Here is a 17,892-nt window from a genome sequence, read left to right as displayed (position 1 = left end):
GGAGGCCCCTTGGCCTCTATACCTTGTGACTTTGGAAGGTCCATAGGTCATCTGTGTGTTTGCCTTATACACATTATCTCATTTCATCTGAATCTCACCACATCCCTTCAAGGTAGATATATGTCATAATTATTATTTCAAACTTCAATAAAATTATTACCAAGTACATGGATTATATTACAAAAGTTCATGCAGTACAGATGCATTTAAGTAGAACAAAAAAGGATCCTTCGTACCCTCTCCCTACACAGTTCCCTCCTCTGATAGGTAAGGCTGGGTATAAGGTATAATTTACCTTTTATGTGTGAACCATCCTGTGAGTTTTGACAAACATATTGAGTCGTGTCCACACCATGATGAAGATGTAGAACGTTTCTATCACCCTACCATATTCCTCATGCCCGTTTATAATCCATCGCCCCCACCCCATGCTGAGCCCCTGGCAACCATTCATCTGTTTTCTGTCCCTGCTCTTTTGCTGTTTCTAGAATGTCATATGAGTGAAATCCTACAGTATGTAGCCTTGTGTGTCTGGCTTCTTTCCCTTAGCATGGTGCTTTTGAGATTCATCTATGTTGTTGCATGTATCAGTACTTCATCCCTCCTGACTGCTGAGCAGCATTCCATTGAGAGGATGGTCCAGAATTTGTTTATCCATCCACTTGTTGATGAACACCTGGGCTGTTCCCATTTTCTAATTATTATCAATAAAATTGCTCTGAGCATTCTGTGTGTGGACGTATGCTTTCATTTCTCTTGTGTGAATAACTAGGACTGGGATTGCTGGCTCATATGGTAAGTGTGGTAAGTATATGTTTAGCTTCATAGGAAACTGCCAAACTGTCATTTAGAAATTGCTGTACATTTTACATTCTCATCTATAATGTTCTAGTTGCTCTACATCCTCACCAATCCTTGATATTATCAAATTTAAATGTACTGTCAGATTTATTTGAGCCATCCCAAGAAGTGTGTCTTTATATCCTTTGTATTGTATTTACAGATGTGTACAGGAATGCATACACATGTAAAGCAGCAAATATTTATTAAGCATTTTCTGTGAGCAAGGCAGTGTCATAAGCACTTTACATGTATAAGCTCTTCAGATTAACTCAAAGCAACCCTATGAGGTAGATTCTATTCTAAGTTCCATTTTACAGATGAGGAAACAGACAGACAGAAGTTAAGTCTCATGCACATGGTGCTGGCCAGTGATGGAGCCAGGGTATGAATGCAGGTAAGCTTGTCTCCAGAACCCTTTGCATTCCTGTTCAGGTAACTCAAGTTTAGGGGACCCTCCCAAGATTACTCAGCTGGAAGAAGGCCTGAGCTCCCACTCTGGGTCCCCACATACCCTGAGGCAAGTCACTGAGCCTCTGAGTCAGCCCCCTGAGTAGACAGCACTTCTCTGCTCATCTTCTCTGTGCTGAGCGTTGGCTTGCTTCAACTCTTGGAGGGAAAAGAAGCACACGGCCTGCTAGGTACCTGGACCTAGAACCATTCCCATTGTTCCTGGGAGAGCAGCCCAGTAACAGGCAACGTGGGAATTACCCTGATATGTGATTTCCTCCTGTATCTCAGGAAGGATGAAGGGCTCAAGTATTTAACTGGCTGACCTTACCTCTGGATGTACTGCCTCTTAAGGGCAAGGCTATTGTACTTCTGGGCCCTGTGTAGATTCGCCTAAGGAGTAATCAAAGTGATTCCATAAAAATTTGGAAGAGCTAACTAGAACTAGAGAGCTACTAGAACTAGAGAAACTACTTACCTAGCCTAGGTTATGTGTCTTTCTTGAAAGCTCCCAAACGGTGCACAGCTAGATAGAGTTGCAACACAAATCCCAACATAAATGCCAGCTGCTTGATGGAGGAGGCAGTGAAGGCCAGTGCTTATTAAGGGTGGACTTCGAGGCACGTTGAGAGGTGGTGGAGGGAGCCCTGGGAGGTCCGGAGGTTCTTCAGGGCTCCCCTGATGGACAGAAGCAGGCAGGGACTTTGGGGACGGATGGGCAACGCAGAGCAGCACGCCGCCTGTGCTGCTCACGGCCCTCCCTCTCCAGTCCCCCCTCCTCTCATTCCCAGACCATTTCATTTTACTGCTGTCTTCCTGTACCACATTTTTGTCTTCAACTCTTGCATTTTGAAAGGTCCCAGCATTCTTGGGTATCACTAAACCACCTTTCTCCTATTTCCCCATCAGTAGATTTAAAAATCTCATACATTTTTTTACTATTAATTGAAATGTCAAGGAAACTTAACTATTTACTGACTAGCAAATAACCAGTGAAACAGAAATTTTAGAATATTTTTCAAATTTCACATGTTTCTTCCCCTCATCAAAGATTCTGATAGGCTTCCTGGAAAGAACTAGACCTCTCCCTCCTGCATCCCAGCTGGGAACTGTTTCCAATACTACTTGCTGGCCTTTTGGAAATTTTCTGCCCACAGAAGATCTTCTAGGCCCTAAAAAATCTGGAAGGGCCATGAGTGGGCCCTTCATGCCCTCCCTGGCTCTAGTCCAGGCAGGTTGCTTAGCAAAGCCATCGGCATGGAAACAGTGAGAAATTAGAGGCACCAAGAGGAAAGAATCTCTTACCTGAGCCCCTCCCCCCAAAACTATGGTGCTACCAGGGGGGCCAGTTCCCCCTTCTGCTGGGCTCAGTCCACAGACCATGGCTTATGTCTTCAAAGCACTGTTTCTCTCCCAGGGCCCTTGGCTGGTGTCCTGGGAGGGAGCGTGGGGTGGTGGCTGCCCAGGGGGAGGAGATCTGGACAGGCCTGTCCATCTGTGAGGACGGGAGGAGAGTGGAGAACATGAGGAGGTGGCTCTGGAAGCCAGAGTTTCCTGGGGTGGAAAGATCCTGGGCAGCTTGAGCCTTCTGGTGACCCGGTTCTGAGGGGCATTAGCTGAGTCAATGGATAGACTCATCTTGAGAGAGTTTTGCAGCTACTTGTTTGCAATTTATAACTGACCAAGCTTTAAAAAGATTCCAACCCTTGTATGTGTAATGAGGTGGAGCAAATTTTATTCACCATAATTGCTCTTAGGAAGAAGGCTGTCATTGTTCTAAGAATGTCTTGAGCAAGGCTTCAGAAAGGGAGGAGGTTGCCTGCTTGACAGAGGGGGAAGAATTGTGCTTTTTGATCCTCCCAAAGAGAGGAGAGAGAAGGAACAAGAGGGGAAAACAGTGGGAAGGAGAGCGAGTAACCATGATGAACTGAAAGGCTAGTGTCTGGGGGCCCTTTTGAGATTGGTCATACATGCTTGTGAAAGTTGCTGTCCCCTCCACCATCATTCCTGTGATATTGTCATAAAATCTGCCTGGTTCCTGAAGTCCAGCAAGAGTAAATTCTTTGGAGGGATCTTGAGGGGCTGTGAGTCTACTGTCAGGGTGCCGTGTGTGCAGGATTGGGCCTGAGGCAGGAAACCACCGGGACCTGGCAGAAGCCCTAGCATTGTCCTTCCACATAGGTCATGGAATTAGATTTAGATCCCTAAGGGCAAGGCTGTACCAGCTGACATCTAAGTTACTTTAAATTATGAACTGAAGATGAAAGGGGTTTGCTATTCTGAACTCAATAATTATTTAAGAGAATGAGTGGTTGGCAGATTATCATTCTGAAGGACATAGAAAACCAACTGAAACAGTGTTAATAACACCAACTCATTATTAGTATTGGTGTAGTAATCTGAAACTATTTTGGGTGTATTGTAGGACAGAATAAATCGTTATACTGATGTTGGGAACCAGGGTTCTCACCATGGGAGTAGGGACATACAAATATGGAGTAGGGGAAAAGACAGAAACTATGTGATGTTGTATTTGAATTGGAGGTATCAGTATGAACTTATGATTTACACACACACAAACACACACACACACACACACACACACACACTTACATTTACATTTCTCAATTTCCTGGCTCTGTTCACTGAAAGGGCCATGACACCCTAGTAACAATGAACACACTTAGCACTCAGATCTTGGTTTCTAAATACCATTACTTACAAAAAGGACCCAGGGCTTCTTGCAGAGATGGCCAAATCCACACCCAAGGCAAAGAGATCTGCTACAGAAAGTAAGAAAGTGTTCATAGACTGTTGGAGACACAGGAACAGGAAGTGGCTGCATCCCGCTAGCCACATTTGGGACAATTCGAACATTAAGAAAAAGGAAAACAATGGATTATAATACATTGAATAAGAAGAAGAAGAATCCATGAGTCCATAGTAAAACTAAAAATGTGAAAGAGGGAAGCTCATATTCACAGAAGAATGTCAGCTAATAAATGTAGAAGGAAATAAACATTGTGTAATCCTCAACAAAATAACTGATTTTGACAAGGATCATTAATGGATGCTATTTTCATAGAGTCAGAGTTGTTGGGAAACAGGATATTCTTACGCTTTCAGGTAAGTATCACCTCCAAATATTATTTAGCAGTTCCTAAGGGGAAAAGGTACCTTTACAGTGGAGGGCTTGGAGGACACGCCTTTAACCGGGTGACAAGGCAGCATCACTAACAATGAAAACAACTGACATTGTGGGCCTCTTGATGTGATGTGGGTAGTAATCTCTAAATGTTAAAGTCTAAGGAAGAAAATAAAAACTGCTCATTATCTCACCTGCAAGAAATAATCACAGTTAACATTCTGGTACATGTATATGTACAAAATTAGGATGGTTTGTATAATGTGTATATATATATAGATAGATATATATGTATCTATATCTCACTCTATCTCTGTACAGACAGTCCCCAACTTAAGATGGACTTTATGATGGTGTGCAAGCGATACACATTCAGTGGAAATCATACTTCGAATTGTGAATTTTGATCATATCCTGGGCTAGTGGTATGCGGTACAATACTCTCTCATGATGTTGGGCCGTGGCAGCCACAGGTCCCAGTCAGCCACGTGATCACGAGGCAAAACCACCGATACACTTAGAACCATTCTGTACCCACACAACCATTCTGTTTTTCACTTTTAGTACAGTATTCAATGAATTACATGAGATATTCAACACTTTATTATAAAATAGCCTCTGTGTTAGATGATTTTGCCCAACTGTAGGCTAATGTAAGTGTTCTGAGCGTGTGTAAGGTAGGCCAGGCTAAGCTATAACGTTCGGTGGGCTAGATGTATTAAATGCTTTTTCAAATTAAGATATGATATTTTCAGGAATTCCCTGGCGGTCCAGTGGTTAGGACTCCGTGCTTCCACTGCAGGGGGCACAGGTTCGATCCCAGGTCGGGGAACTAAGATCCTGCATGCTGCGTGGCATGGCCAAAAAAAAAAAAAGATGATATTTTCACTTATAGTGGATTTCTCGGGATGAACCCCATCATGAGTCAAGGAAGATCTGTGTGTGTATTATGTATATATATGTATACATACATAAAATCATGTGATATATGTATACATGATATATATTGTTTTTTTCCATGTAGCATATCATGAGCATCTTTTTTTTTTTTTTTTAAAGAAACTCCTTTATTTATTTATTTATTTATTTATTTTTGGCCGTGTTGGGTCTTCGTTTCTGTGCGAGGGCTTCCTCTAGTTGCGGCAAGCGGGGGCCACTCTTCATCGCGGTGCGCGGGCCTCTCACCATCGCGGCCTCTCTTGTTGTGGAGCACAGGCTCCAGACGCGCAGGCTCAGTAGTTGTGTCTCACGGGCCTAGTTGCTCCGCGGCATGTGGGATCTTCCCAGACCAGGGCTCGAACCCGTGTCCCCTGCATTGGCAGGCAGATTCTCAACCACTGCGCCAACAGGGAAGCCCATGAGCATTTTTCCTTGTCATTAAATGTTGTTTCAAACTGTGTTTAATAACTGTATAGTAATCCATCATGTGGCTATTCTCTAACTTAATCATTTTCTCAGTTGACCATTTGGGTGGTTTCAAGTCTTTTGCCATTATAAATAATATTGCAGTAAATATCCTTTGTACATAAATCTCCCCATATTTCTCTTTATTTCCTGTGGATAAATTCCTGAAAGTAGAATTTCTGAATGAAAGGCATTTTAAGGCTTTCGATATATATTGCCAAATTGCCCTGTAAAGTGTACCAACCTGTACCAAGATTATATCAGTTTATGCTCTCAGTAGCAGTAAGTAAGGATGTCCATTTAAATGCATTCTAGACAGCATCAGATAGTCTAATTTTAAAATTTTTAATGGAATTTTTAATTTAAAAATTTCCAGATGTCAGTACCCTTATACACTTCAGGTTTTTGCCCATCTGTATCCGTTTTTGGCATACTTCTTACATTGAACACAGACATTTAATTGGCTTTTATCATCTATTTCCAGGCCTTTATAATTTTGGGAAATCATGTCTTATAGTATAAATAACCATCCCTGTTAGACTTTTAGGTCTAACAGGTAGGTTGTTTCCTACCTTTTGCTTTCCTGCAAAAAATAGTCTCCAGAAAATCATTTTTCATTTCTGCTAAATTTATTTTTTAGAAAAAAATTCCCAAGAGTAGGGTATCCAGGCTGGGGACCATGATTGTTTTTATAGTTCTTGGGGTAGCTGGACAGATTTATTTTCTAAAGGTCTGTACCACCTGTCAAACGCTGCCAGAATTATATGGGTTTACCTCACATCGGTGTCCTGAAGGTGACCAGAGGTCGGCCACAGGGAAACAGAGCTCTCCCCATGTGTCCCTAGTTTCCCCTTCCCTTGGGCCTCCCAGAGGGTATCTCATGGTTGGTGTGAGCCAAGAACCAATCTCAGCACAGATAACCCCGTGGGTCCCCACACCGCTGGGAGGGAAGATGAGAGAAGGGCTTGAGACTCTGCCTGCACAGAAATCATTAGCTTTGGCCCCCAAATCCCACTGCTTGGGAGCCACAAAGAAATGGTTTAAGCTGTGCTTACAGACAAGGTAAGCATGCGCGGCGCTGCCCTTGGCAGATGCAAGACTGGCCCACGTGAGAGCAATCAAATACTCAGCGATCAGGGCAGGACGTGAAGTAATCTGCAGGCCCCGCCCCCCGCCCCCGCTGCCAGTTCATTCTCCCCTGACCATTGACACTCCCCTTCCTTCCTTCCTTCCTCCCTCCCTCCCTTTTGTTTTTTTTTAAAAGTTCTGCAAGCTTTGAGACTCCCGAACTTTTGACTGTCTGAAATGCCCATGTTTCAATTGTACCGCTTTCGCTAAACATGCTCTGCAATTTCTCTGTGTGCAATTTCTCCTTCCCTTTCTTACATGGGGTGCCCGGCCCCAGTAGGCATCAGCTTTTCAGGATGCAGGCATTGCTGTGGTTGCTCTGGGAGACCACCCCTCTCTCAGTTACCGACAGTCATGAGGACAGGAGGCTCTTCTGTGTTCATGTCTCATGGAAATGGCCCAGAGCTGGGATTGAGGGGACTTCGTGTTCCTAGGTGCCACCCACCCACTCTGTGACCCTGGGTGCCAAAATGCGCTTCCTGCTCGCGCCCCAAATGCCCCAAATTCCTTTCAGAGAAAGGAATGCCTACATGGTTCTGTAATATTCACACACAGGGGTATTCTCATCCACATCCTGTGTGAACTGGGCATGCATGGCCTCTTGGAATCCCAGGATTCTGTAAAACCAGCATCATCATCAAGGGACTCTGGCCTGCTGCTTTGGAACCTGGATCCCTAACCCTGACCATACCCTTCACTTCTCCCCCGCAGCAGTCTCAGTCATTCATTTTTGTTAAATGCTCATTATGTGTGTGGCCCTGTGTTGGTGATGGGCTGGGGTAGGTGTGTCCTGCAGTTCTGCAAAGATACCTAAAACAAGTCCCCTGCTCCCTGCACCTTGCAGTCTCTGACAGATAACATGGGCACATGCTGGTAAGTGGTCAGGGACCTCAGAGAGGTGCAAACAAAATGCTCTCTGGTTGTTCAGAGGATGGAGAGAACATTTCTGGAAGATTCCTGGAGAAGATGGCCCTGAGCCTTGAAGGATGGATGGGGATGGGGATAGACTGTTGGGGAGGAAGGATGTCCTTCTCCCCAAGGGGGGTGGGGGGAACAGTGTGGGCAAGATCAGGAGGTGGGAACCTGTAGGTACCACCTGGGGAGTGGGTCCTTTATCAGAAGTGGGGGTGAAATGTTTCTGGGTGTTCCTCACATCCTGACCAGGTGCTGTCACTCCCATCATATATTTTAACATATTAAATATTATAATAAATATTTAAATCATTTTGACATCCTCCCTAGACAAGCATGGATTATACTCAGTCTGCATTTAGCTTGGGGATGGGCTACAGGGTACCCCCTTCCTTCAAAAAAAGATTAGCTTTGCTTCTGATGACTTTCCTCATCTTTCTTTTTTGTGCCTTTCCTTCCTGTGTCCCACCATCCCCATTCCTGTCCGGCAGGGTGTCCTGCCTCTCTGCCACCACCCTAACACTCCATGCCTGCCCTTTTGCTTCCTTCTTCCCCTCAGGGCCTTGGGGTGGGACCTCTGTTTAAATTCTCTGCCCTGAAACAGACCTCCCAGGTGCCTGTTTCCTGAGGGGGTTTCCGGAGACCATGCCCCATCAAATACACGTGCTGTGACACTTTCTGGCAGTCTGGTGATGGAGTCTGGGAAGCAACATTGGGCCGTCCCTCCCCCAGCCCAGGGCTCCAGAGAAGGGCCTGCAGCCTTGTCTCCAAGCCAGCTGGGCCCCTCACCATCTTTGCATTGAGGGCCTAGCTGCCTGTTTGTTCCTGGTTGAAAAGACCTCCTACAAAGTTCACCCTGCCATTGACCTCCAGCTTTCCCCATCCCTCTCAAGCATCACAGTGCACTGGGGTGAGAGGAGGGTTTACAGCAAACCTATCCCTCAAGTCTCCCTGAAAACCATCCCCTTCTCTGCTGTGAGGAGTCCAGCTCCCAGGACAGCCAGCCCTCAGGGACCTCTCAAGACAAGTGGCCTGAGGCCTTGCCTGTCCCACAGAGGCGCTAGGAGCCCCAACCCCTCAGCCTCTGACCTGGGGGGCCAAGCTGAGGCTTAGCAAGGCCCAGAGGCAGAAAAGCACATTCTAGCTTTCCCCAGTCCTGCATTCGCAGACTTGTCTTGAGAAACTTTGGATTTGGTTCTTTCTCAATGCATGCCAAGATCAGGGCTCTTTGGAACTTACTCCTGAGACAAGAGGCCTCCCTTTGATGACCGTGTCAAATGAGATGGAATCTGGCCAGGTTCTTAGAGGAACTCAGGAGAATCCCTGGAGTGGGAAAATAATGAGAAAGCGGGGCCATTCACCATTCAGGGTGGAAAGTAGAGCATTCATTGTCAGGGCAGAGGCTGAGGCTGGGAGGAAGCAGGCTTGGGGTGGGGAGCTGGCCGCATCACTAGGAAGTTTTTGGGGGTTGCAGGGACAGGGTCTGACTAAACTCTGGGCTCGAATACTAAACCGCTCACTTTCTGTGTGACCTTAAGCAAGTTAAAACCAACAATCAACAGGAAAAACAAATGTATTAAGTCTAGAAGGAAAATCATCACTTTTGCAAGTGGTATGTTTACAGGTGATTAAAATTTTTTTGTGTGCTTTCAATTTTTCTGCCATTTTCTCTAAACAGCATGGATTACTAGTATAACTGGCAAAACAAAAACAAAAACCACAAAGCTATCTGTACTTTGGAAACAAACAATTCTGGGAAAGGACTCTGGAATGCAGGGATTGGTATGCATGTATTTGAAAGGGGAGAGGCAGTGCTTTCCAGCAGTCAGGCTACACCCAAGTAAGAAATTTTCCTGGACCCCTGACAGCCCGGCTGGCTTGTCTGGGCTGGCAGTTAGTCCTGCTATTTCAGTACAGCAGGTGGCTGTACATTCCCCATCCTATGTGACCACTGTCAGCCTGCTCAGCAAATGCCCTACGGGGTGCCCTCCCTGGGGCTGCATGCTGCCTTTAGACCAGGGGCTTCTGTTGAGGTCTCTCTGCACTCCCGTCCTTAGCCAGGTTTGTCCCTTGGTCAAAGGGGAACACGGTGGCTTCCGTGGGTTTCTTCCCCCACGATGAGCATCCCTGATGCCTGGGTTCCTCACCTGACCTTGACATAGGCTGCCTTCTCTCACTGTTGTCACTGTTTGTTGTTGATTTTTTTTTTTATTGTTGATATTTTGAGGTATAACATACATACAGGAAAATGCACAAATCTTAAGTGTATGGCCTAATGGATTTTGACATATGTTTATACCATGTCACCACCAGTCAGATCAAGACATTGAACATTTCCATTATTCCAGAGGGTTCCCTCATCCCCTTTCCAAGTCAGTACTACCCCCACCCCCGCCCTGCCCCAAGGTAACACTATAATGACCTCTACCACCATAGGTGCATTTTGCCTGTTTTTGAATTTTATATATACTTTATTTATTTATTTAGGCTGCTCTGGGTCTTAGTTGCGGCACATGGGATCTTCATAGTGGCATGTTTAGTTGCGGCATGCAGGATCTTTAGTTGCGTTGTGGCACGCGTGTGGGATCCTAGTTCACCAACCAGGGATCGAACCCTGGCCCCCTGCACTGGGAGCGTGGAGTCTTACCCACTGGACCACCAGGGAAGTCCCATGAATTTTTTTTTTTTTTTAAATTATTTATTTATTTATTTATGGTTGGGTCTTCGTTTCTGTGCGAGGGCTTTCTCTAGTTGCGGCGAGCGGGGGCCACTCTTCATCGCGGTGCGCGGGCCTCTCACTATCGCGGCCTCTCTTATTGCGGAGCACAGGCTCCAGACGCGCAGGCTCAGTGGTTGTGGCTCACGGGCCCAGTTGCTCCGCGGCATGTGGGATCCTCCCAGACCAGGGCTCGAACCCGTGTCCCCTGCATTGGCAGGCAGACTCTCAACCACTGCGCCACCAGGGAAGCCCAGTCCCATGAATTTTATATATGCTTTTCTGTGTTTGCCTTCTTTTGCTTATCATTATGTGTATCAGCCTTCTATTATTATGGAACAAATCACCCCAAAATTTAGTGGCATGAAACAACAAAAAGCAATTCTTTTGCTCACTGATCTTCAGCTTGGGCAGGGCTTACAGGGGATGGTTTTTCTCTGCTCCATGCAGCTTGACTGGGGAGGATCCATTTCAAGATGGCTCACTTTCATGGCAGGCAAGTTGGTGCTGACCATTAGCTGGTGGCTTAACTGGAGCCCCAGGCCCTCAGTTCTTATCCACATGGGTCTCTCAGTAGCCTGCTCGGGCGTCCTTCCACTATGACGGCTGAGTTCCCAGACAGTGAGCGTCCCAGGAGAACAAGGTGGGAGTGCAAGGCATTTCTATGACCTAGCCTCAGCGGTCACACAGCCTCACCTTGGCTATACCCTATTGTTGAGGCAGTCACAAAGGCCTGCTCAGGATCAAGGGGAGGGGACATAGACTGTACCTCTGGATGGGGCATGTGGGAAAGTTCTAGAAGAACATGGGGGATGAGAGATATGGGGGTGCCAATCCGGGGAAGATTCATCCACATTGTAACATATATTTGTAGTTTGCTTTTTTAAATGCGGTATAGTATTTCATTGTGTGCATATACCACAGTTTACTTATCTAATCTATCACTGACATTTGAATTGTCTCCAGTTTGGGGCTATTTGAAGAGTGCCACTACGAATATTCGTATACAAGTCTTTCGGTGGATAAAGGCTGCCTTCTCTCACTGTTGCTGTCTCTTTAGCTTTTAAGATTTTAAAAAATCATAACAATTCTATCCTTTTATTTTTTTCTTTCCCCATCAGTTACTGTGGCCATATGTATTTTAGTATGTAAATCTCTGCTAGTGTTTTTTAAATGTTGGGAAGAAATTATATAAGTATTACATAAATATGTTCTCTTTATAAAAACATTCAATATTACAATTAAGATTAAAGTTCCTCCCGACACCGCTTGCCAAGTCTGAGCCCTTTCCTCCTACCCCGAGGTAACCCCTGTCACCAGTTTGGTGGGTCTCCTTCTAGAGCATTTTTGATGCATTTTCTCACATAAATATTCTCATAGGAAATATTGTTTTCTATGTGTGTGTGTTTTGTTTGTTTGGTACAACGAACGGCATCATACAGCTCTGCAGTTTGCTTTCTCACTTAAAAAAATATCTTGGAGATATGGCCATGTAGATCTACTTTACTTTTAAACTGCTGAGTAATGTTCCATAGTATTATCATGCCACTGCCATTTAGCCATTTCCCTATGAAAGGACATTTAGGCTGTAGCCTTCTTTAATGTTTTACGTGAGTCCCATGAACTGGAAGGCAGGCCTTGTACACTGTAAATATAGTCAGTGCTTGATCAGGACTGATGCACCCCTGCAAGGAAAGGGTTGCCAGAGCCCTGGATGTGTGCCCCTCAATGTCCCTTTTCTTTGCCTGCAGAGACGTCTCAGAGAGGCTGTGCAGCTGCTGGAAGACTACAAGCATGGGACCCTGCGTCCGGGGATTACTAACGAGCAGGTAACTCTGCTAGAGGTGGGGAGGGAAAGGAAGGTGGCAAATTCACCACCCCTTCCCTGCAGCCAGAACCACTTCTCTTCCCTTCAGAATCCACTTCTACTGCTGCTACATCCCTTGTGGACTTCTGGCTTTTTGGAAGGGATAGTCAAGTCTCTCCTGTAACCTGGGTCTGGTAGGGAGGCTGATAAGGCTAGAGAGGCCTAAGGCAGTAGTTTGCTGGAGCTAACGTGTGCATCTTTTCCCAATTCCACATTCAGTGACATCACAGTGATGGCTTGAAATCATCCACAATAGGAGAATTTACACCATGGAAATTGGCAAATACTATAAATCAGGACTTCTTTCTCAAAGAATCAAGTATTCAACATTTACCAGCATACCACTACCCAAGAGTTCAGAGGGTGGGAAAGATAGGGGAGGATGGTGGGGAGGAGGCTAAAACACTGTAATTTCATTTTTTAATATCATGTAAGAACTTGAATTAGAACGAATTGAAATGCTGATGGTTTTGATTAGTTTGGGGGAAGGGTAGGGAGATGTAGTTTAGAGGGCAGCTCTAGAGCTCTAGTGACTGTAGAGACAGATGGTTGATGTGCTGAAGTTTTTTTCTTTTTGTTCATAAGCTTTATTTTAAAATCTATTAAAAATTAATTTCACAGTTTTTTTCACAGTAATCTATGTGCATAGTTCAAAAAGTCAAATAGTACTAAAACACTTGTAAGGAAAAATAGTATGTTGCCCCATCCCTCCTCAATTCCCATTTCTATTCCCCAGAAGCAAATACTGTTAGGTGTTTCTTCAGTTAGAAACCTATATTTCAAACTAACATGCTTATCTATACCGCTATTTCTCAAGTAGTTCTTTTGTATTATCTATTACGGTAGTTGAGGATTCAGCTCTCTTATTATTCACGCCCCTAAACACATTTCTCTCCCCTACCCTCATCATCCTCCCCAAATAGTTATCATAGTTTTGGGGTTTATGGATATTCAGTATTCACATTATTACAATTATATGAATAATATTACAACTTTGTTGTACATGATTATGTTTCCTCTCCTTTTTGACTTTATGTTTTACCTGGATTTAATAATTGCCTCATTTTTTCTCATTAACATAGTTTTCCTTGTACCATCTCAAATTCTTACTGCACCCTGTAGCAGCCTTTTGATATTTCCAGTGCCTCCTTTCAATCTGAAGACTCCTGTCCTTCAGTTCCATTATTTTTCTCTGAAATTTTCATTTCTGGAGCCCACCTCCCTCCAACTCCAGGCCTTCCTCTTGGTATACACCTTCATTTTGGTGGAACACCTCTTCTGGTGGCTTCCTGAAAAAAGGCAAATGGGAAGAAAATTTTGAATCCTTTTAGATCTGAAAAAAGGGTAATTTGTAATTGTAATTCTGCACTCAGCTTTAACTGACAGTTTGGCTGAGGAGAAAATTCCAATTTTTAGGTTGATAATCATTTTCCTTCAGAATTTTGAAGACATTGCTCTTCTGGCTTCCAGTCTAGCTGTTGAAAAAGCCAATGCTATTTTACTCCTGATTCTTTGCAAGTGACCTGTTTTCTCTCTTTCGGAATGTTTAGGATGTTCTCTTTATCTATACAGTTTATTTCTAAAATTCCACAATGCCATCTCTTTTAAAATTCATTATTTTGGGTTCCTGGTAACCCCTTTCAATCTGAGGACTCCTATCTCTCAGTTCTGGCAACTTTTCTTATACTGTTTCTTTGATAATTTCTTCTCATTCTGGAATTCCTATTAGTCAAATATTCAACATCTTAGATTAACACTCAGATTTTCTTATCCTTTTTTTCTCTCCTATTCCTTCACTTTGTCCCTCTGCTTGGCTTTACAGGAAATTTCCTTGAGTTTATATTCAACATGTCTATTGAATTTCTAACTTCAGCTAGTATAATTTTAATTTCTGAGAGCTATTTGTTTATTTTCTTTGTTCTTTTTAACAGGATCCTCTTCCTGTTCTGTAAATACAGTATCTTCTCATTTGTCTGCATTCTGGAAGCCAAGTAGGGGAAGGAGGCTGGAGTCCCAATATTCACTTTGCAGATTTTCATTAATTTCCCTGCTTTTAGCCTCACCTGCTCCCGCTCTCCACTGGGCTAGTTTTCCCAAGTCTGGAGTCACTTGGATTCAGTTTCTCCAGAAGGTTGATAAACTTCCCTTGCCTGGGGGATACAGGTGAGGGTGGTAGGAGTCACCTAGCTGTGCGGGGAAGGCCGAGGGGTTCTACTGCTTTGAATACAGATTTTCAACCAAATCCCTGTGTTTAGCCCTATGATTAACTCTTTGTTCCTGGGGTGCATGGTCCCTCCAAGTCCTGAACTTTGCTGGTGCCCTGGGGGTGGTGGCCTGGCTTCTTTTTTTTTTTTAAGAGTTTTTTTGTTTTTTTTTTTTGATGTGGGCCATTTTTAAAGTCTTTATTGAATTTGTTACAATATTGCTTCTGTTTTTATGTTTTGGTTTTTTGGCCGCGAGGCATGTGGGATCTTAGCTCCCCGACCAGGGATCAAACCTGCCACCCCCTGCATTGGAACGTAAAGTCTTAACCACTGGACCGCCAGGGAAGTCCCATGGCCCAGCTTCTTTTTTTTTTTTTTTTTTTTAATTTATTTATTTATTTATTTATTTTTGGCTGTGTTGGGTCTTCGTTTCTGTGTGAGCGCTTTCTCCAGTTGTGGCAAGCGGGAGCCACTCTTCATCGCGGTGCGCGGGCCTCTCACTATCGCAGCCTCTCTTGTTGGGAGCACAGGCTCCAGACGCGCAGGCTCAGTAATTGTGGCTCACGGGCCCAGTTGCTCCGCGGCATGTGGGATCTTCCCAGACCAGGGCTCGAACCCGTGTCCCCTGCATTGGCAGGCAGATTCTCAACCACTGCGCCACCAGGGAAGCCCGGCCCAGCTTCTTAAGTGTGCCTTCTGCAGGCATTGAGGGGAGGCTTCCTCCTCTCTGCTGGATCAGTTACTAAAACTCTACTCATTCTCCATCCAAAACATGTTGCTGTCCCTCCTCTGCTGTTGTCTTCTCTTCCGTTCCGTTGGTGACTCTGTGAGACACCGCCACTGCCTTCTAGCACCTTTAGGTACAAAGCCCAAGCTGAGGCCCTGTGCTGCCACATGACACACTGGTACCTGGCGGGGTGTTCCATAGGGTGGGTAGCTAAGCCATCAGCCCTCCCCAGTCCAGTTTGTTTCACTGTGTATTTATGGAGCACCTACAGGCCAGTGTTGGTGCTAGGGCCTGGGGAGAAGCTAGAGGAGGATCCTGCCTCGTGGACTCCCCAGAATCTAGGCAACGACATTGAAAACACATGATGCTGTGGGAGAGCAGAGGGAGGAGTAACCTGCCCAGACTAGGGGAGTCTGGAAGAGAGTTCTAGCCTGAGATTTGAGGGATGAGTAGAGTCTGGTGAGGAGGAGGTGGTGGATAGGAGGAGTCCAGGTGAGGAATCACATCATGGACATGGAGAGAATGGGGCCTCCAGAGGAAGGGACAGGCGAATGTGCTGGACTGCAGCCCACAACGTGGAGGGAGGGCGGAGGTACCAACAGAGGCAGCCCCTTGGCCGGATGTCCTTGTGCGGGGCCCTGGAAGTGACGTGAGCTGCTGCAGTGCTGGTAAGGCAGGGTCCATCTTCAGGTGTCTGCGTTGCCTGCTGAGTTGGGGGCAGCCGTCAGCAGGGAGGGCAGGCTGGGATCTCCCCATTCCTGAGCGTGGTGCTGCCATCTGGCCGTGGGCACCGAGGAGCCTGGGTGGTGTGACCTGACACGCCCCTCTCTAGGCCAGAGTAGTCCTCAGACTGTGGCAGTTCCTCGTGGACCTGTCAGGGGTGGTCCAGCCTCCAGGCCCTTCCTGATCCTGTGTCTGCTCCCAGCCCAAGCTCCCCTCTAGCCTGTCTTCACCCCTTGGGACTCCTTCCTGCTTTCAGAGTTTGGGGAATGAGGCCATGTTTCCCCTCTTTGCTCCCTTCAGTAGCTTAAAGCTGCCTGTCTTGTTTTCTGGGCCTCCTTTGTTTTCCATCCTGAAAGCCCCCATGTGCCTCCAGGGAGTTGGGAGGAGGGGGGCCCTGGCACTAGCTGTGCTTCCCGGTTCTGGCTCACGTTGGTAATGCCTGCAGCGTCCATCTGGAGGCTGGGTAGCACAGTGCTCTAGGTGCGAGCCTGCTGCTGAGTCCCCCTAATAAGCAGATTGCCCGTCCCCCGCCCTCCTGGCTCCCCAGAGCACTGGGATTGGGCTCTGCTGCAGATCTCACAGTGCTTCCCTCCCTGGGCCTCATCTGCAGAGCCACAACCCCTCTGGCTTCCAGAGCCACAGGGAGAAACGATGGGTGGTGACATACCAGCTCAGGATCTGGGGAAGCCTCAGCGGTCGGGAATTCATGACTGCCCCATTCCTGGTTCAGGCTGGCCCTGCTCAAGGGCCATGCCTGTGCTGTCTGAAGAGGCCCGGGATGGTTCTTGACCTCATTGTGGACAGCGGCCTTGTGTGTTCTTGGGCTCTGTGCCTGCCCTGATGTCCTTTTGCGGGTGTGTGAGTCAGAAGCCCGTGGCTGTGTCTTGATGCCTGTGGGCCTGTCCCGATGTCACGGGCACCACTGGGTATCCTATGCACTAATTTGTTATCTAACCTGCCCTCCAGTTACAACATCCCACCAGGGGGTTTGTGCAAGCAGATTGATAGTTTATTCCCCCCTGATGGCCTTGGTTAGCGGGTGACTGATATCTCCTCCAGAGACTGTTAACTTGTTGAAAGGTTGCTATACCGACGAAAAATTAGTCCTGAGGATAAAATAAAAATAAGTATAATTTACTCTTTGGGCTTGACGGGTAGAAATTTGATGGGCTAGGAACCCTAATAAGGACTGCAGCTATCAGTTAAACAACAAAGCCATAGATGAGAGCAAAAACGTAAGCCCGGGCAGCTAAGTTTCTGGACGTTTGCTGTGCTGTGTGCATTTTATATGCCAGGGCCTTGCTGGAACGGTTTGACGTGGATGGAGATGGGTGGGGTTCAAAATGGAACGCTCCCCCATGGTAATGAGCCATCACTCACCGCGAGCTCACCAAGGGCCAGGAGCCGTGTTAATATTTGCACTTTACAAGTGTTATCTCAATTAATCTTCACAGAAACGCTGTTTGGTAGATGCCTATATTAGCCCCATTTTAAAGGTAAGAAAACTGAGGCTCAGAGAGATTATATTACTTACCTCAGGTCACATAACTAGTATGTGGTGGGAGAGGAACGCTGGGCCTGGAAGATCCAATGCCCATCTCTCACCCACTATCTGAAGGTGGATTTGGAGGGGAAGGTGATACCCTGGAGTGGAATGTGTATGCTAATACGGGGCAGAGTGAGTGGGTGGGGTAGGGGTGCTGTCAGAGGAGCTTAGTGTGTGTGCACGTCTCGCAGCCCTAGTCACACTGTGCGGTTAACCCTGCCGGGCCAGGT

At 46.0% G+C, this 17,892-nt stretch overlaps 1 protein-coding gene across 6 annotated transcripts in view; it reads left to right on the top strand.

Annotated features, from left to right (window-relative positions):
• SFXN5 (sideroflexin 5) overlaps window positions 1-17,892 on the top strand; it is a 115,757-nt gene that overhangs the window by 11,730 nt on the left and 86,135 nt on the right. For all 6 annotated transcript variants that reach the window (XM_068564468.1, XM_068564466.1, XM_068564464.1 and 3 more), the window contains exon 3: window positions 12,347-12,424. In XM_068564468.1, the coding sequence (XP_068420569.1) occupies window positions 12,347-12,424 (78 nt within the window). The remainder of the gene's footprint in view (window positions 1-12,346; window positions 12,425-17,892) is intronic.

This window comes from Eschrichtius robustus, chromosome 15 (genome assembly GCF_028021215.1).
Source record: "Eschrichtius robustus isolate mEscRob2 chromosome 15, mEscRob2.pri, whole genome shotgun sequence".
Taxonomy (NCBI): Eukaryota; Metazoa; Chordata; class Mammalia; order Artiodactyla; family Eschrichtiidae; genus Eschrichtius; species Eschrichtius robustus.
The sequence above is the reverse complement of the archived record's forward strand: the minus strand, read 5'-3'. Positions and strand labels throughout refer to the sequence as shown.